We start from the raw sequence: 21,811 nt of genomic DNA, 5'->3' as shown, positions 1-21,811 counted from the left end.
ACGGGAGCCGGTAAATATTCTGCGACATGCAAAGGAGATCGTATCACGGTGATATTATAAAGTGGTCATTGCGATACGGAGATGTCCGTGATAATCGAATACTTAGTCAAGACATGCAATCTTTACTTATATCGAAGTTTCGAATGAAATTATGTTTGCCTTAAATCAAATACAACATGTAACAAACATGTTGAGAATTTTATTTTTAATTTTTAATGATAATGTGTTCTATAAACTCGTATTTCTTCTAATAAGGTTTGTTAACGCGCGCGTTCTACTGACTATTATCTATTATTAAACTTCTTTGTTACTCGTGTTAGTAGTAGAACAATGATATATTTTTATTTGCTCCATATGCACTCTCATTTACATTTGTCTTCATTTGCAATTGTAATAATTGTTATTTTATTTGAATCGTTACTTAATGAAAGAGGAACCACCGAATTTTTATCATTGTTGCTCCCTCAGAAATGCAAAATTATTTCAATGATAATTTCATATAATTTCTTGAATAATCTCTATGCTCTTTAATTTCTCTTCAGATATCTTTTAACATTTTAATTTTATAAATTATGGTAACATGCGCATTGTTATGTACTTTAAACGTGTATACAAGTATAAATGTAAATGCTTTCAATATATTCTACATTCACATAGTACATATATAACTCCTATTTTATAAACTTTAATCATGTCAGTATAGTCATTTATACAATCTTGTATAAAACATAAACTAGAAAACTTTCAGCAGCTTTTACATGTTAGTACGTTTATGGATTCTATTATTTAATTTTTAATTGGAAATTTCATTAAATCACTTTCCAAATTACAACAATATAAACGTAGTTACACTGTAAAAAGATAGTTACAAGCGCTTTAAACTTTCTATATCTATTTTATAATAGGAAGTTATTTCTAAATATGGTGAAATTACGTCTCAAGAATTACTTTTTAGATATAATATGAATATAAAGTATTCCACGTTGGAAAGGATATTCTGCATGCAAAAACAAATCGAAAATATACGTTATGATTCATTCATATCACGCCTCGTTTCCGGGATAATCGATTTCACAAGTTTGTTTGAAATGCATGGCTTTGCGATTTCAATTTCAATTATCCTGGAAACAGCATATTGTACGAATACATTTTATGCCAGATTCGGTGAAACACTTTATATAAATGCTTTATAATAGTAAATATATGTACATGTGTATATATACGTACATGCATAATAAGATATACAGAACTAAATGTACCAGAAATATTGCTATTTAATGTCTTTTCGTTGAGCACGTGCAGGTAATTTGTGAAATATTCAGACATCTCGTCTAAAAAAAGTTGGACCAAACAGATTGAATTTTTTTGAGATACCTGAGGGACCATTTTACTAGGTAATATCTAAAAAGTTGTTTTCAAAAATTGCAATCAGGTTTAGTGACAACAAAAAATTAAAAAGTCACGATTCTGAACTTTTTCATTCGAGCTTATAACGAAGATTTAAACAATGCATTTTGTACATCTCAGGGATTATACTAAAATTAATAATATTAATATAATAAAATTAATAATATTAATATAATAAAATTAATAATATTATGATAATAAAATTAATAATATTATGATAATATTGTTATACCTATAGCGTCGATGTTATCAGTGATTGTTGATATCACTTGAATATCGAGCCTCGTTTGGGTAACAACGATGTAACAAAAACATTTGGAGAGTCGTTTGACAGTTTTGAAGCCTCTTACAATAAGAATCATATTTTTTTATACAGGGAGTCCCAAAAGTCACACGTAATCGGGAAATGAGGGGTTCCTCAGGTTATTTGAAATAACTTTTTTCTTAGCGCAAATGCAATCCGCGGATTAGTTTACGAGCTATTAAAACGCTGACCAATAAGAGGCGAGCTTGGCTAGCACAAGGCGGCCGAGCCAATGAACAGAATTGGGCATCGTCCGCTCGTTGGCTCAGCCGCCTTGCACAAGCTGAGCTCGCTTCCCATTGGCCAGTGTTTTTCGTTAATAAGTCGTAAACAAAGTCGCAGATTGCATTTTAGCTAAGGAAAAAGTTACTTGAAATGACCTCAGGAATCCCTCATTTCCAAATTGCGAGTGACTTTTAGGACAATTCTGTTACGTGGTCGGCCCCAAGCAACAATATATAAAATAATAATTATAAGAATTCTGGAAATTATTATATCTTCAATTGTCTGTAGTTCATAACGATTAAATTTTCAGCAAATTTAAAAGTTACGAAACGCATCATTTAAATTTTCTTTATAGGCTCAAATATGAAAGTTATTTCTTTTTGTGTCATGGTGTAGTAAATTAGTACCTTTAGTATCTTTAAAAATTTCAAATCATTTGATCCAATTCTGAAAAAGTTATTTCTTTTAAAAGGTGTCCAATTAATACTTGGTTCAATTTTGAAATCCAATTACATTTGGTCCAATTTTAAAGTTATTTCCTTTTAAAAGCTGTCCGAATATTTTAGTGATTAACTGTACATTGTATGCACACCATAAGAATAATGTTACGTTAATACGTATTTTCATTAATCAATGTAGCGACATTTTTCACACGCTTATTCGACTACACGCTTTCCCAGCGACGCTATAAATACTTCCTTTCTACTAATAACTGAACAAACGACTGCTCAGCTGTAATAAATGGACAAGTGTTACTTAAATCTTCTTTACGTAACCGCTGGGTGATGCGTGCGACGCGACGCACGATTCATGGTGTCATAAAAAAGGACGATCATTCACAACCATGGAACATTAAATGAACCGAACAAAGGTGGCAGGGTACCACACACTCTCATAAAACACTGCAATTACTGTCGCGGTGTGATTAATCACGGCGTTCTTCGGATCGTTCCAGTGTTTTCCGAAAATAATCTGAGCAAACAGAACTTCATCGAATTTTGATGATAAATCGTAGATAAATTCTTAAATTGAAGTGTTCTTAGGAATTCCTTTCCCAAAAATATGCTTTTCTCTTTTATTACAGTTTTAGAAATTATTTAAAGACTTAACTGTATATGCCAATAAATGACCGATCTTACATCGTAATAATTGGATGGAACTCCAGCTTATCGTAACTTCTTTCGAACTACGGTAAATTCTCCCTAATTGACGCTCAGATTGTGCACAAAAATGGACAATTTGGGAAGAGGAAATACGATTATCCGAGCCTCCACGTTCCGAATTGTCCATTTTCGTGTACAAGTCGAGCGTCAATTAGGGAGAATTTATTATATTAAGTGCTGCGAACTAAAATCATTTTTGTTTGGCTTCAATCGATATTGAGCTGTAGTTGTGCAACAGTAAAAATGAACTTTTCAGTATACATATATTTTCTTATGTCGAGAACGGAATCTTGTACAGCAACATTAAATATTTCTCTGAAGTTCATTGTACAATGCAGACCACATAGATTATTTTTTCGCATTCTTGCTCCAATGTCCGAAGCGATTAAAAATTTAGGTAATATTTACCTGTACATATATTTATGCACCGCACTGCATGTATATCTATTACGGTGCGATGTTATGAATTTAAAGGTCAACGCGCACGGGTCACTTCCTTAATTTCCCAGTCAATTTAATCAATATTTATGTCACATTCGTCGTTTTACTGCCATGTCGCTGAAATCCAGCGACAGTCAAATGACGAATGCGGCAAAAATATTGATTTATATGGCTCGAATATGGCTGAGAAGGTGCCCGTCTGTGTTGACTCTAACACACCCTGTATAACCTCTTAAACGTTCTTTTTTAATGTTTATTTATACGCTACAAACATTTAAAAAAACCTAAAATGTCGAACATAAATATTTTAGTCGAGTGTTACTATAGTTATTCGAAAGTCAACTCGTCCATTTTTAAAATGGGTATAATTTTTAACGCAGGTTCTCATTATACGGGAAAATAAAAGAAAAAATTATAAAAATTTGTATTGCGTCAATGAAAACATTGATTGTATTACTTTTATAATTTTTTAGTTTTTGTTTTCATTTTATTTTTCTATTTTTTTTTTACCTTTTTTACTTTCTTTTCAACTTTTTCATTTTTTCAATTTTTAATACTTTGTTTTATGCTTAACAATATTACAACATAACATGTACTTTTAATTTAATAAGTATGTTTGTTAAAATATGAATTGTTATTCGAATGTCAATGGTGTGCAAGGCTTGTTAAATTTTGTCGGTGAGTGTACATCAACTTTTGTCTTCTGAAAGCAGAGAAAAATTAACATAACTAATACGTGTTTTGTACCAACAATAAGCAATATAATGGAATCATTTTTTAAATTCACTTCTCTCACTTCTTGCTGTTTCATAATACAGTAAATTCTCCCTAATCGACGTTCAGCTTGGGAACAAAAATGGACAAACTATAAAAACGAGCCGCAAGGCTCGATTAATCGTATTTTCTCTTTCAAAATTGTCCATTTTTGTTTCCAAGCTGAGCGTCAAATAGGGAGAATTTACTGTATTTCTGCATTCGTTTATTAACCTTATTACGATCCCAAGGACTTGCAGCATAGAATAATAAGGGAATAAGAGAGTAAAAATAGTGGCCGACTTTGGGATCAGCCTACTATCGACAGAAATTATTATTGTGCCTTTCGTGTCGTATAGATCAAATGAAATTCATGATAAACCGTGTGCCGGGGGTTCGTGATTTTTCATTTCGTGACATACGTTACATTCTCGGAATTCTTATCGGAATACAGAATTTCCGAACGTAATACACTGTTCTACCGAGCCCATTTTTATCAGCACGTCCATCGTGCTGCCCGTACGTATATGTAGGTTAATAGTTTTGCACTCGCTACATAAAGAAGCACAATCAATTTTCACGTTTCTTTCTGTGACGTTTCTGCACGCGTTCGAAATGGAATCGTTATTTTTGATTTCACATAAATCGAATTAACGAGAAATGTACAGGGTTTGCATTTAAGTTATCACTTAAATTAATACATCCGTGTGCGAGGGGTTCAATATTTTCTGAGTCGGTGATCTTTATTGGCGAGGCATATTGTTTGAGAGAGTGCCCGACAAATATTTCGAATAACAATTGAATTCGTGAGACATGCGATTTGTTTGTAGACGGGATTTGTTTCTAGAATTGTTTCTAGAATTGTTTCCAGAATCTGCTTCTAAAATTTTCTAAATCGAATCACAAGCACGATGAATGCATTGAAAACTGGGACAAGTTGTATTTCTGTTGCGTTTGCAATTAGAGAAGCATGTTCGAAGAAAAAGCTGAGTAATTTAAAGGGATCTGCTCTTCGAGTGGAACTTTTTCCTCGTACAGTGTATTATGCACACCTATTACGAGATCGTACAACTACTTTAAATACGCATAAATGTTTCGCACAAAGCGAGATAAAAAATTTGACGATTTGCGATCCAGCGTAATAAAACGAATGTATGTAAATAAAACTTAATAAAACAAATCGGAATGTACAATTAATTTGTCTTGCACAGTTGCAATTGGCAATGCTTACTGTTAGTCTAATTTTCAATCTTATCGTTACAGGTATCTTTTTCAAAAAACTAACTAACATATGTTACTTTATGACGATGAAAAGACTATTTATTTAGACAGTTCGCTATTTTTATTACAATGTATACTTGGATCGAGAAATTTGTTCAATCTATTCTAATGAAAGACTCTTTAAAATTTCAACAACATTGAAATAAAAGTGTTAAATATGTATTTATAAAGCTAGCAATTTAAGATTTCAATGAATCGTTAATCGATGATTTCTCTCGAATATCTCGAAATCTAAGCGAGAACGAGCTAATGTGCAAAGGAAAAGACATCCAAAAATGTTGGAAATCGGAGATTTTTAAGAAAATGTTTTCAATTAATCAACAATATTCCACTAATTTCGTATGCATAAAATTTCACGTGTCAAATCCACGCGTCCAGGACATTGTTCCTGATTTTTCGAAGAGTGGTCACTCCAATCGTTGTTTGTAGGGTAAAACACCTACAGAAGATAAATCATTGTTATAGTTATCGATATAATTATAAATTTATAAACATAGAATTATAAATTTATAGATAAATAGATTAATAAATAGATTAACACGTTGACTGCCACGCGTATTTACAACAAAATCTCCTACATGCCACCCGTGCCGCTATAGGAAGCGTGCGCTGTTAATTCATATCTGTTTCTGTTCCTGCATGAACAGTTGGAATCTTTGCCGAGTACCGAATAGTATAACTTAAAATCTCTGCCCTTATTTTTTTTCAATAATGAAAAGAGATCGGATTGCCCGGAAGGAGAAGCATAAATAAAATTACATCGTCAGATTCTGATGTGGATACTGATAAATATAATCTTAGTGATAATGAATGTTATGAAGATACTATTGACGAGATTTTACGAGAATTGGTCATGGAAGAAGAAAGAAATGTTGATGATACTGAGGAAGCTATAGTTCAAATAAAAGATACGAAATGGACCGATCAGAGGCACGAGCATATCTGAAAAAACAAACAACTTTTTGTCCAAGCTGTCCTGATCAACCTCAACTTTGCAGAGAATGTTTTAATGCTATACACTGCGAATAATTTTTTTAATAAACCATTGTTATAAGAATTCAATAGTTTCATTAGCTCCTGTAGAATATTTGTCGAAATATTTTCGGAAATCCTTTGTAAGTAGTCAAATCAGCGTCACCCGAATTACGGGTGACGTGGCCTGATGAGAACTTTTGCTGTCACCCGAATACGGGTGACGCGGCAGTCAACGTGTTAATAGATAATAGATAAAATACGTAAAAAGAATTTATAGATTTTGTCATGCTTGTAAAATAACGCACGTTAGTCACTTTTAGAGCTCGAGATTTAGTGTTTAACGAAATAGTTAGAGCTCTGACAATTTATATAGAATTGTATTGTAGACGAAGAACATTGTTTAGCGCAAACAAAAACTGATAAACGGCACGAGAGCCGATTCTGCGTGACTATTCGGCCAGATCCTTTAGTAGACGCATGGGAACCTTTGAGGTCGACCGTAATGAAACTCATCCCGGGTTTCAAATGCTTAACAACAAGACCCGGCACAATTCCTTGTACCCGCGGCCTTCGTACATATGTTTCCTCAGTTTCAACTCGTAACTATTCCAAAGGATGGAAAATAAACTGTCAATGAAAGAAAAACGAGCCCCACCTGGAAATTCCAGCAATTCACCTTTGCCATGGTGAGACGAATGCAATTTATTCGGTCGGTGGTAAAGAAAAAGTGCGGAATCAGAAAAAGGAGGAGAGAGAGAAAGAGGGAAAGAGAGAGAGAGAGAGAGAGAGAGAGAGAGAGAGAGAAAATAATTCGTTCCATCTGCAAGTACTTTTAAAAACTTCGTCCGTCGCAATTGAAGACGCCTCTTTTGCTGCGGACGAAAAAAAGAATTGAATAAGGCAACTTCTGTTGAACGCTAGTCGTTTCACGTTCGCCGACTGCTGCGTACCGTTGTCGTACGAAACTGCTGCCCTAGTCGGCCGCCATCATAATTTCCCAACCCCTTCGATTATGCGGAATTCCGCTATACGCAGTACGCCCGCGTCGAGTGCCATACATGCATAATCCCGTACTTGCACTTTTCCACAATTGTGCTTACCACATACAAATCTGTTTTTTTCTGCTGCCTCCACCCATCTGCAGCATCCTACACTCGTCTCGCCTGCTGCAGAAATTCTTGCCGTCGCAGGAAAATAATAACGCTTGTTTCCAGTCGTACATGTTACAATGTTTACGCCCAGAGTTGGGCGAATTATTTCGAGTAAATATATAATATTTGTTCAAAATAATTATTCGAATGAATACTTTTTAGTCGCATATTTTATTCGATTAATTTATTCGAATGGAGATTGTAAAGTTATTCGAATAATTTATTCGAATAGAGATTGTAAAATTATTCGAATAATTTATTCGAATAGAAATTGTAGAGTTATTCGAATAAATTATTCAAAAAGAGATTGTAAAATTATTCGAATAATTTATTTGAATAGAGGTTGTAAAATTATTCGAATTGTAATGCGAATAACTGTTGACTGTGCTTGTTCTTACGTAATTTGATAAGAATATACATATTGATACGAATACATTCAGAATCAATGTGTGTTCAATGTCAATTACTTATAGAATTATAAAAAATTGCCGATGTCTTTCTCTACCAACCCTAGAAAGATTATAATTTAATTATGCATTAATGATCAATCTAACCAAAAGTGAAAGACTAATTTTTGCAATAACTATTTTAGACATGGTCTATATATATATAGTACACTAGTCCTAACATCTAAAAAAAATTCAAGACGTTTGGTACAATTTTTGGAAATGTTACGCTATTTTAAAGGATATATTCCCCGGAAATGCCACACATTTCGGTTTGCTGTGAATTTCCCTGTACTAGTCCTACGCGTCTGTAATTTATTGCAACGTCGATCCTAAGGGTCGACGGAGTCGGTCAAGCGTGTGATGCGGCACGCGACGCAATTCCCGGAAGGCAACACAAAATGGTCTGTTTGGGTGTGAGTCAGGTAAGAAAAATCGCGGAGCTACAAGGTACGTAGGTATTTGGTTTGTGACCGTCGAATCGTGGCATGTGGTCTCCGAATTGCCTTAGAATCATGGCAGAAAATTAGAAACAAAAAAGTTAAGTCATCGTTTTTATTCTAGCATTACTACGTATTCATATTAATGTACACCGGCATGCTGGCAGCTGCTTTTTTTGCCGACTGTCCCGAGTTTCTATAAAAACAAGCCGCGAGGCTCGAAAAATCGTGTTTGAGTGTCTGGCGATTACCGTTTTCAATTCCGAGCTCCGGGCCTTCTAGGGAGAATTTACTGTATACAGCAATGCTTGGATAATTGTAAGCCATTTTTTTTGCTTGGAGAGGATTATCCTTGACACACTATGAAGCATCACGTCAAACGGACCGTGTAATTATTTACCTGATCCGGGCCCGAATATCCGCGGGTCAACGCATATTAAGTATAATGCATAATGTACAGATGAATCTTTTTTGTTTTTGTTATTTTTAAATAAAACTTTTTCAAATGTATTTTTGAGACTTTTTCGATTAAATAAGATCAAACACGATACAACTTGGGTTTATAAAATATAACATTCCAAAAATTATATCGTGTTTGGTCTCTTATTTTAATCAGAAAAACCTCGCGATTACGTTGGTAAAAGTCTCATTAAGAAATAAATAAAGTTCACATTGCGTTATTATTATATGTATCGTTCATTTGCTGTTCTTTTCTACGTTCTTTCTCTACGCAAAGCAGAAAGGCAAAACACTGTGTAACTATGACACTTCGGACCCGAGTTTCATTCAGTTATCTAATCATTGCTGCAGTCACTTTTGATCCTCCCTGTATATTCTTAAAAAATGCACACTATCTAAATCATTGTCCTATATATCGTTAAAAACAAGAACACGTTCGGTAATAAGAAAAGGTAATTTTCTTGTTGTTAATTAAATATAAGAGAACACCAGAATTTGGTTTCGTAATATTAAAAATACGATAAAACGTTCTTCGATTCTACGAAATTTCTTACGTCGTTAGTTTTTCGAATGTTGTCTACATAACACAGTTAGCTTCACAGAAACCGGAACAAGGAAAAACGTTTCTCGCCAACTAAAATGGTTCTTCACAGTGAAAGTAACACAGACATTCCGCTAATGTTTCGCAACGTAAACGTTCTCCCACATTTTTACCAGCTCACAAATGCATAAGTTATCGCACTTCAGTCAAACGATTGCGAGACAACAATTTTCCATTTTCCTTTTTTTTTCTCAATCGGTCACCGACCGTGCCGGATCGAAATGAGAAACGTCCGTTGCGATACGAAAGTTGTTCAACTATCGCTGCGAATTTCTTTCGATGAAGCTCTGCAACGAAAAGTAATCGTGCATAGTACAAAGCTATAGAAAATTCATAAACATCCCGTCAGCCAGTGACAGTGATAAGTGAAGCTGGAAGACGGGACGAGTGTGGTTTCACGCGAAATACAAGAGTGCAAAACGGTGTTTGCTTTTTAAGCAATTCTACGAATTTCTCCTGGGGAAAAAGTCGGAGGATGCACGTCAACTTCACCGCGAAAGTTTGCGAAACAAGTGAATGTCATATCTCGTTGCAAAACAATTAGTGAATTGTACGAGATAGTTAATTATTCGTTATTTGAATACTCAGCAAGAATACGTTTCGCTTTTAGAATTGTTTCGATGCAATTAGATAAGCTATGCGATAAGATTGAATCAATCCAGGATTATATAAATAATGTTTAATATAATATAATATAATATATAAAAATATATAGACAGGAAATCGATAACAGGACGAACGTATTTACATCCAGAAATATTAACGAGAACTGAACAAAACATGTGGAGCACGCCATTAGGATTGTCTGATACCACAGTTACATAGCCGCTATGTCTACAACGTTAATCGATTTCGATGAAATTTTTATCATGCATACAGGGTGTCCCATAATTATGTTAATATTCGGAAAAGGGCGATGCCTGAGGTCATTTGAAGTAATTTTTTCCTTAGCGAAAATGTAATCCGCGGCTTCGTTTACGAATTATCAACGAAATATACTGACCAATGAGAGGCGAGACTCATTGGCTCGGCCGCCGCGCGCCATCCAAGCTCGCCTCTCATTGGTCAGTGTTTTCCATTAATAACTCGTAAACAAAGCCGCGGATTGCATTTTCGCTAAGGAAAAAGTTACTTCAAATCACCTCAGGAATCGTCCCTTTCTGAATGTTAACATAATTATGGGACACTCTGTACATGTTACCGAGATATACAAAACGTGGTTTAAATTTTGAGTTACAGACATACATAAAAACGTTACTTTTCTTTATTTTCGTCTTTCCAACCAATTGAAATTCTTGCAAAAATTTATTTACTCATACATTAATAAACATTCATCTTGTAATTACAATCACCCCGCATCCGATCGATTAGTTAAGGAACTGATGGCGCGATCTTCATTTTCATGAGACGTATTGTCTATATAAACACTTTTACTCATCTCCTGTACTCGTCTATGTATTCTTTGAACGAAGTTATTAATTTGCAGTATAAATTGATTAGAATCAATGTTATGTCAAGGTTATGTCACGGTTATTTTAGGGGTTAAGGAACGATTAATTAAAGGATTGGTGACATGATCTTCACTTTCGTGAGACGTATGGTCTATGTAAACACTTTTACTAGTCACTGTAGATGTGTCTATGAACTCTTTGAATGAAGTTATTAATTTGCAGTATAAATTGATTAGAATTAATGTTTTCGTTTTTCTTCGCGATTCTCCCGCCAAGTTTAATATTCGAAAAACTGACGGTTACCGTAAGCTTAGCGTTGAATTGAATAAAACGTGTTCGTAGGGTGTGCGATTCGATATGATAAGGCGTGGCGTGGGGGGAAGAGGGGTGGGGGGTTTAATGCACATGGTTCCCGGCCGTATAAAAAGCACAAGAGGTATAACAGGTATAAAAAGTATAAAAAGTATAGAAGGTGAACCGGTAGAGATTTTGCCGGCAACAAAACGTCCGTCGAAGTTGCGCCGCACACGAAATAAGTTGGTACACCGCTGCGTTGCGTTGGTTCCGTGCAATCAGGCCTTCGCCGACCGCCCCCGGTCACTGGCACTGTTCGGTACGAATCAATACGAGACAGTTTCAGCTACCATTTGTTTGTTCTAATTGCCCCTTCGTCGGCTTTCATGGAATATTGAATTTTCTGGAATTTCAACAAATTTTTCTGGATACGGTGTAATGGCCGTGCTGCGGATGTTTATGCAATTCCAATATAATATATCGAAATGCACGCGTCGCCCACAAACAAACACTGCTGTACACGTGTTTACAAAATCTTCATTGATTTATCATGTCGACCCTTTTACCTCTTGCACTATAGTATCGTGTCAGACTAGTTACGGAGATCCTTTGTTTCAAATCGAAATAAAATTCTATTCTTCGATTATCAATGTTTCATTCGAATGCTTACATTCGAGGAAATGTTTGCATGCATTAAATATAAACTCTTTTTTTCGTTTAGAAATGTACTTGCGACAAAGAAGTGCTGATATAAACGTAGCTGTGAAAGAATTCGTATCGCAAGGGGTTAACGTTACGACTATCGAGGAATCAAAATCATTTGTTTTGAAATAGCTATAGAAATTGTAGAACGTACCCAGACAAAAAGTAATTATCTAATTTTGTTCACTTTTTATCTAGCATTTTTTGAACTCGCGGCACAAAATCCCTACGTTAATATATTAGAATTGAGCATGTTAAATTTGTTAGAAAATATGTTTGAAATTGCATAAGTCTAAATATAGCGAAATATGTTAGAATTGCATAAGTCGTTTGTAAATTGTTAGTTATAGAATACGACAGGCAGAAGCTAACATTTAACCGAAGCTGAGAAAGAGATAATTATTAAATTATTTAAAATAGGTCAGAAAACAACTGGCACTGTCAAAGTGTTTAATATAAATCGTCGTGTTATTACTAACATTATAAAACAATTTGAAGCGCGTGGAAGTGTTACAACGACACTACGAGTCTCCACAAAAAAACAAGTGAAAAGCGAGACCGTCGAACCATAAGATCTACCGAGTTGAACAAAATGATTGGTTTCACGTTTTTTCTTTCGAAGTTGCACAAATCGTAAAGACTCTTTCATAGGAAACAATCGAACTTTAATGCAAGCATACCTAGATTATAATAAAAATGGCAAAATATCTAAATAAATACAGGCTTTTCATCGTTATAGAGCAAATATAAGATCAATTAAGCCTCGAGAACGTTAGTAGCAAAACAGTTCGGCATTGTACAGACAAAAACAATCTTCTCTTCACGCCCAGCATACAAAAAGCTACAAAGTTCAGGAAAAGAATGGTATCTATTAGAAATTCTTTTTTATCATATTTTGTAACACTAAATGTATCAAGGTCTATTGTATAAGTGACTGATACGTGTCGGTTTATAAAAATTACGAGATTGAATTTATCTAACCCGACAGTACGCATCTATCTAACCCGATAGACTCCCGAAATTAGGAAACCTTATCTCTTTCTCGTATGTATATTATATTCGGTCTACCAAAAAGTTCTGTCCATTTGTGAAGTGAAAGAAAATAATAAATTTTGCATACATTTAATAATATTTATTTTACAATATAATTTCAGTCGTTACTTATAACCTTATGTCAGCGTAATGGCAATTTGCAAATACCACATTTTTGAAGAATATTTCTACGATATATTCATAATATAAAAAAACTTGAAGTGACACTATCGGACAGAACATTATTTTTTATATTATTTTTTATTATAATTATATTACACTAATTTCAAAGAGACATACATTAACAATAAATGTCACTTCTTGCTGGGAATCCGTGAGCACGTGCATACTGCCGGGTTAAACCTTTCACAATTTTCGTAACGGCGTATGCCTGAGCCAAAAAGTATATTCAACAATTTCCAATCGAAGCAGCTTCATAATTTCAACAATTGCAAAGTAAAAAATGTGAAACTGATCGCTTGACCGTGGCGGTGCATTTGGCGTGAATTTCTGCCAGCGCGGGCGTCTTAATTCCCATTTCGGTTTAATTCGTGGCGAGTTTCTGTAACGAGGTCGATCCATCGCGAACACGTTTCCGATTTCATCGGACCGATGCGCGACGAGGCGACGCGCGACGTCATTTTGCATTCTTCGGAGGAAATGCATTCCTTTTATGCGATCGATATCATCCCTGCCGCGTTATTTTAGAGAGCTTCGGGATGCGGGTAAAGGGCAAAAGCGTCGCGCAGCTACGCGATGTGAATACAAGCGTACACAGAACGTACACACAGGCGCACGCGTGTGCACACGCACGCGAATACACGGGGCCACAGAGGGCGGACAAGAACGTTAATGCTTTAACGGAGTGGAGATTTTATAGCGTTAGCGGTGCGGCAGGTTGTCGCGTGCACTGGTTCTACCAGCGGCGCATAATTTAATGCTATCTCGCTGGATTATATACCAGGTCCGAGCCGACATGATGGCTTCCGCGGAGGTATAAAATTGACGTATTTTTTCCCCTAAGAATCGATTAGATGTTTTTCCGTGTTACGTGACTCACGTAACACCGGCCGCCATCGTTGACGCCATCGTCGCCGCGCCGCGGGGACTTCGGTTCCCATCGTCCGTGACCTCCGTAACATCGCAATCGTTGTTGCAATCATTGTTCACCACATATCATTAACCAGTTAGCTGTGTTTGACGAGTATATTCGTCATGGAGAAGTGACGGTATTTTGAGTCATGACGAGTATACTCGTCGTTTGTAAAAAGTAGTGGCCTCCCTTCAAAATAGGGAGTTCCCTTAACCAGTTAGCTGTGTTTGACGAGTATATTCGTCATGGAGAAGTGACGGTATTTTGAGTCATGACGAGTATACTCGACGTTTGTAAAAAGTAGTGGCCTCCCTTCAAAACAGGGAGTTCCCTTAACCAGTTAGTTGTGTTTGACGAGCATATTCGTCATGGAGAAATGACGGTATTTTGAGTCATGACGAGTATACTCGTCGTTTGTAAAAAGTAGTGACCTCCCTTCAAAATAGGGAGTTCCCTTAACCAGTTAGTTGTGTTTGACGAGTATATTCGTCATGACGAAGTGACGGTATTTTGAGTCATGACGAGTATACTCGTCGTTTGTAAAAAGTAGTGGCCTCCCTTCAAAACAGGGAGTTCCCTTAACCAGTTAGTTGTGTTTGACGAGTATACTCGTCATGGAGAAGTGACGGTAAAAAGTAACGACCATTGGCTATTAAAATTGTAATTTTAATGAAAACAAAAACATATACTCAAATTTCAAGATGTTTGAAATATTTCGAGGCCAATCCTACACGAAGCTGTTTACATTGTTATAAAAATAAGAATAGAAAAGAATCACGATATTTGGTGTTCGAAGTGCAATGTGCCATTGTGTATCGTTCCTTGCTTTACCAATTCCACTCTACAGCAGCAATTTGGATTTTTAACTTTTATAACTATTTGATTGTTCTTGCGTTTTTCGTTTATTATATACGCAGTATATATTAATGTTAAGTGAATAAGTAAATATCAGTAATAAAAATGTTAATTTTATAAAATGATACCGTCTTTTTGATCCAATATTTTTTAACAGCGACACTTGCTCTGCGTTTGACGAGTATATTCGTCATCGCTTGATTCTCGCGACACATGTAGGTGCGCGCTCTGAAAAGGAGGCGCTACAGCTAACTGGTTAATGATACACTACTACAAGACTTTTGTATAGATTCGGGAGCTAGTATGTAAATTGAAATGTATTGGGCACTTCTTTTTATCTGAGAACTGACTCGAGCATATCTGGACGAAATAGCGAGAAATTCGAGTTTCTGTGCAACTGGTTTCTTGCAGAAATTTCATTAACACTTTAACTGCCACGTCGTCCATATATGGAATTTTACAGTTTTACATTTCGATCTTAATTTGGAGAAATGAAATGCTTTAATTTTATGAAGATTCTTGTGCATCGAAGTGTTAAATGAAAACTTTCTCTCTCTCTCTCTCTCTCTCTCTCTCTCTCTCTGTATCACGACAATTAATCCTTTGCACTCGAGTGGCGATTATCAGGCATCGCTACAAATTGTTACATCACGTTCCAAAATAATTTTCACATTTGTTTATATTTAACAATTTGAGTGCTTCAAATCAACCCCAAATATTTCCATAATTGTTCTAATATGCTTAATGAAACTGAAACTAGAAAGAGTTGAAGTTTGTCATAACGGATGCTATTTAAAATCTTCTGCACTCTAAACATTACAATAATAACGAATTTTGAAAACTGGTCAAAAATTAGTGTCACCCACTTTTTTTTCTAATCAACATGCTAAAGTTGTTAAAAATCTAGCTGTTGTTTACAAACTCAATTTCTTGTGCGTAATATGATAGAATAAGATAGAAATATTTTTTCAGTTAGAAGAACTGTTTTGAACTTAGACTTAGTATGCTTTTAGCTTGCTTAATTACGTTATTTATTCAATTATTTCCTACGAAAGACTGTTTATAATTTCGACAACTTTTTCATCCGATTCGACACAACTGCAAATATCTGTGCCGACTTTATATTCGGGAATGATTGTTTTAGGAAAAATAAAAGGCCGATGTATCTTCGAATACAATAACATATAATATAACGTTTATTATATACCTGATTATATATTTCATTTTTTTCTCCGAATGGCAAAGCAATAAGATGAATACACAAATACAGTAATTTCTTCCTAATTTGTGAGCACGGATTGCGCACAAAAATGGACAATTTAGGAAGAGGAGATACGATTATTCGAGTCTTGCGGCTTGTTTTCATGTTAATCGTATCTCCTATTCCCAAATTGTCCATTATATTATAATTACTGTCCTTCCTTGAAGGTTGGAATAAAAATAAAAAAACAAAAACTTGTCACTTCGACGGGCACTGTAGGTTTAGTGTTGATAGATAACCTGATTCTATTCAAATCAGAGTGGAAAAATTGTATGTTATCTGGCTATAATAGATTGCTGAAACATCACACTGTAGAAATAGTCTGCACGGCGTTCGATCGAAGAGACGAGGGAACTGGCAGTAAAAAACGTCATCGGAATTATGCAAAATTGCTTCGACCGAGGAGCGAATTCGATTGAATGTTGCCGTTCGAAAAGTTTTCCCATCTGTTCAGTTACCGAAGAACAACCGCGAGAGAAATCTCGATACTTTGCCGAGCTGAATCGATGTTTCCGAGAAGAATCAGCCCGCATACACGTCCGAATTCACCTTCTATTTCGGTGAACGAATATGGAAAACAGCGTATTGGCCGGGGTTAACCTTTCCCGTACAGAAATCTAGGACAGATCCTTCGTCCTGTTAATGCAGTGTGGAACAATTTTTCTTGTCGTGAGCCACGCGAGAAGATACGGCAATGATACGACCTCGTATAATAATCAGCTCTTTGCAATAACCATCAAATATAGGACAAGCATGCCATGATCATTTATCACCTTGCCTTTTTTTTACGATCAATAAACTACGAATTTGATTACATTCATTGTCGAATTATCTAAAACGTAATTCTCACATAAAAATAATACCTAATCGCTTTTAGTAATGTTCGAGCGAAACATGCAAATGCTAGGTACAGTAAATTTTCCCTAATTGGCCCTCAGCTTGGAAACAGAAATGGACAATTTTGGAAGAGGAGGTACTAATAATAACAAACGATTATCGTTTTTATAGTTGGCGATTATCAACCACTATAAAAACGAGCCGCAAGATTCGAATAATCATATCTCCTCTTCCTAAATTGTCCATTTTTGTGTACAAACTGAGGATCAATTAGGGTGAATTTACTGTACAGTCATTTTGTGCGGTCTTTTTATGTCATCTTTCTTTTTGTACGATTATTATGCGGTACATGAATACAGTCAAACCTGTTTTTGTCCCAAAACAGGGATCGCAGAAAGAATCGCATAAAATAGACCGCACAAAAACAAATTTGACTGTATATGTTGTAGCCATGCTTATGAAATTGAAAATCAATTTTCGATCACACGTTTAGTCTGCATAATTAAATTTTTATTATAAGATTGGACATAAATTTGTACATGTATGCATTATTCGCTATCAAATTTTGGCTGATATCATTTTGAAAAAAATTCGTATCATGTATGCTATATTCAAATTCAAGGCTAAGCAATATTGCGAGATATTAAAGTATTATATTATATATTATTATTATACAAATATTATTATATATTTTAATACATAATGCTTAATATATAATTTTTTCGCGTTCTTCCCCGAATCCTTTTCGTTTGAATTTTCCAAGATTATTTTATTGTCGGAAAAGAGAATTGTGTTAATGTTGCGTTGCCATCGCTATTAAAGTTTATACAACAAAGAGACGTCATATTTACACCAACGTTAACAAATCATATTGTCGACCTTATCGGGAAACAGTTTACGGCATGCATTTAATAAACTTACGTAGAGAGACAGATGCGTCGAATGAAACGTCACGGAGATAGAATGAAATTTGTATTGTTTTATAAATTGTACGTGCACGCTATCTATATCGGCGACATAATTTTTCTGCGAACGATTTGGTTTGTAAACGCACTTTTTATTGGTTTCAGAGGTTTGTTATCTGTGTTATGTTATGCGTTCGTTTACACGACTGAATATACGTGCGTTTACAAAAAAGTGGATTCAAGTGATATCGAATGTCGCGTGAATGATCAAATTGTAGAGAATGGTCCGTAACTAGTGGTACGAATCGTGGAGATGGAAATTGCACATCAAATAAACAAGTCGAAAATAATCAACGAAATTTTCATGTTTTTTTGTTTCTTCAAAATGATTGAAAATCAAATTTTCTTTTTTGCATTTTTACTTCGTCCAGTAACTGCATCGTATTGATGTATTTTCTCTTTCACAAGAATAGAGTGTGTCCGTATCGTGTAAATTCAAGCGTACAGATTTTGTGTAAATTTAACAATGCACCGCTATACAACTTGTACAAGGCTGCCTGCGTCCTGTTGGTACACCCGTTTGCTACAGAATCATTGCACGACTTATGGCGTGCCTTTTGTCAATATATTTATCTATACAGGGTGTTCCACAATTATGTTAACACCATGATTTCTGAGGTCATTTGAAGTAACCTTTTCCTTAGCGAAAATGCAGTCCGCGGCTCCATTTACGAGTTATTAACGAGAAGCACTGACCAATGAGAGGCGAGCTCGACCTAGCGCTAGGCGGCCGAGCCAATCAGCGGAATTGAGCTTCGATTGCTCGTTGGCTCAGCCGCCTTGCACATGCTGAGCTCGCTTCCCATTGGCCAGTGTTTTTCGTTAATAACTCGTAAACAAAGTCGCAGATTGCATTTTAGCTAAGGAAAAAGTTGCTTCAAATGATCTTAGGAATCATCCCTTTCTGGGTGTGAACATAATTATGGAACACCCTGCAGAGTCTGTAAATTCTATTTTTAATTCTATTTTGTCCACGTGTAAATCTGTCTATGAAGTCTATACATTTTCTAAATAAAAGCTGCCATATCGAAAATCGTGTCTCGCTGATTGGAATGGTTATAAAGTAATCGACGAATTTCTGATGGCAACGAAAATGTTCGACGGCGAGAACTCGTGTACATGTCATATCTATACCAGAGAGAATGAGAAAAATTCTTTTATATTTTACGCTAGAACGTGAAATAGATATTTTTACTCACCGACGCTGTTTTCCCATTTTTACTCGTGACTTTCAGCAGGGACCCCTCGTACCCCTGAAACAACATGAAGTTCAGCATATTATTGATCAGCACAGCGCTACAAAAGAACGTTGAACGAAACATTCACATTTTCTTCAGTTCTATTCAATCTACTGATTTAAATGAAGTTTCTTAGAAAAGAACTCTCCGATCTTATTTCGTTTAAATATTCATGGAAAGATAATTTTGAGATGTTCAAAGTTTCAAGCATCTCTTGAATCGATAAATATCGCGATTTATTAACGAACTGTGCCCTCGTTAGATTCAGTTTGACGTCCAGAACATGGTTGATCTTCAAGATCAAGAGTTTCTTTACGAAATCGACGAAACCATCTTCTGCACATAACGAGCGATAAAACAAATTCTCCGTAGAAGAGAGAAGTGTTTCTTTTTTAATACTGAGTTCATTACGATTTCTCTTATTAACGATCTTAACGATATGAAAATAACGCATTGATTTTCTTAAATTTATTTTTATCTTTGCACTGTTTTAAATATTATGTACTCGATTTTGTGTAATATGTGCATAAACCCGCAGTCTAATTACTGCTATATAACATTTTGTCACGACCGCAAATAAAATGACGAGATATTATTATTATATCATCGCTTTATTAAACAAGTAATAGCTTTCAATAGTCCAATTATTAATATCAATTAATATTGTAGGTACAATAATACAACGATTATTATTAATTTTAATAATTCCAAATAATCTAATTTGGCTTAAATTGTCAATTTGCGTCACTCGAGTTACTTAATACTAATAATAATTGGACAATACTGTTTTCAAGGGACCAAACAAACATTCGCTTTATAATATATACATATAGACAGAGTGCCTCGTTTTAATTCCATCGAATAATTATCTTCCAAACAATTCGTTATTCGAAAGACTGTTCCAAATAAAACTTGTCAAGTTAATATAATATTGATTGAGGAAAAAATGAGGGACTTGATTAAAACGAGACAAGCTGTACAGACATTTGCATAAGTTTCAGTCACTAATTATCGTGGCTAAGGATTCACATACGTTATTAATTGATTTAACGCTAGTTTCAGTGGGCAACAAAACTTATGTTTGGAACTTTTTTTGTTTATTAAATACAATACTGCGAGTGTATTGTTTCTTATTTCTTTAGCTTTGGTACATGGGAACTCGAATTGTTAAACTGTGGATTTTTGTGCAAAATAAAAATTGTCCCCATCAACTGCAAGAGATGGAAATTAAATAGTAAGTTCTTTTAATCTTTTAGTATTTCTGCTGCCTTAAACTGCAACTACTCAAGTTCGTCATAAATGCATAAAATTTTTCAATTTTTTCGGAGAGATCTACCTATTGTTCGAAAAGTGCAGAAGGACTTTATAAAGCGAAGGAAAATATTTCGATTAGAAGATATTGCATGAATTTAGCGAACGCGATACATCGGTTTTCAAATATTTTTTGTCCTCGAATAAACGATCGAAGAAGTTTCGCAAGTTCGAATGAGTTTTTCTATCGCAATCGAACAAGCAGTTTTTCCATGCTTGTGCTTATTCGCGGAACTCGTCCAAACTGTCCTACATTTTCCTTCCTTGATTTGTCGCTCTCGCGCATGTTGGCACGTTCCATTAACATCATTTAAATGTGTTTGCACGGCCAATGTTGTTGATTCGTCTGCGAAGTCACTGAAAACTTGGGAAGTGAAATGAACGTGTCATCAATCGACGAGAAGGTACGGAAATTCGGTTATCTCGTGGACGAATGGAAAGGGGGGTTGGTAATTTCGTTATAGCTTTGGTCGATCAATTTATAAACAGACAAATTGCACTCGCAACGATAAATAACGTTCGATAATATGCTTCGCTTTTTATTGTTATCCGCCTATCGAGTGAAATATGAAAATTAGGCGCTTTAAGAACTCATTACAAGAACTAAGAAATATTTTACAATGCGTCTGAGCATGGTGCGACATTGTAAGTTATTGCAGTTATTAATTCAATTTGTTGACAAAAAATTCATAAAAACTGAATCGCTCGTGAAATTATCTAAAATGAAAGAATGCTTCTCGCCCTAAGTTCGACGAAATATTTTATTACAATTGTAATTTGAAATGAATTTAAACGGCGATTCACCAACTTCGCAATGTATTGTGCCTAGCGTGATTTCTATCAACTAGAATTGTTTTCGACGACTAACATGCGGCACGCAAAATAATTCTGTGGAACAATCCTATTGCAAAGCTAATCGTATAAATTTATGATTCCGCTAGATAATCGAGAGAAACATGAACCAGAATGACCGAGTCATAAACAATAACCGACCGTCGCACAGTGATGCGATCTTATGGACGTTCGGGACAATAATCGTAACTTCTAAACTAATTAATTTTCAACCCACAAGTACGCTAATAATTTTTTAGAGGGAATACAAAGATGAATCGACTTGTACATAAAT

General features: G+C 35.2%; 1 protein-coding gene across 4 annotated transcripts in view; it reads right to left on the bottom strand.

Moving 5' to 3' along the window:
- The window catches only part of LOC117225690 (protein couch potato), a 319,388-nt gene that overhangs the window by 118,921 nt on the left and 178,656 nt on the right, over positions 1 to 21,811 (bottom strand). For all 4 annotated transcript variants that reach the window (XR_013033975.1, XM_076524143.1, XM_076524145.1 and 1 more), the window contains exon 3: positions 19,336 to 19,389. Coding sequence is in view for 3 of the 4 variants with exons in the window: in XM_076524143.1 (XP_076380258.1) it covers positions 19,336 to 19,389 (54 nt within the window). In the remaining variant the exon portion in view is untranslated. The remainder of the gene's footprint in view (positions 1 to 19,335; positions 19,390 to 21,811) is intronic.

The sequence above is a fragment of the Megalopta genalis genome, chromosome 8 (assembly GCF_051020955.1).
Source record: "Megalopta genalis isolate 19385.01 chromosome 8, iyMegGena1_principal, whole genome shotgun sequence".
Classification (NCBI taxonomy): domain Eukaryota; kingdom Metazoa; phylum Arthropoda; class Insecta; order Hymenoptera; family Halictidae; genus Megalopta; species Megalopta genalis.
Note: the sequence above shows the minus strand (reverse complement) of the source record. Positions and strands in the feature narration are given on the sequence as shown.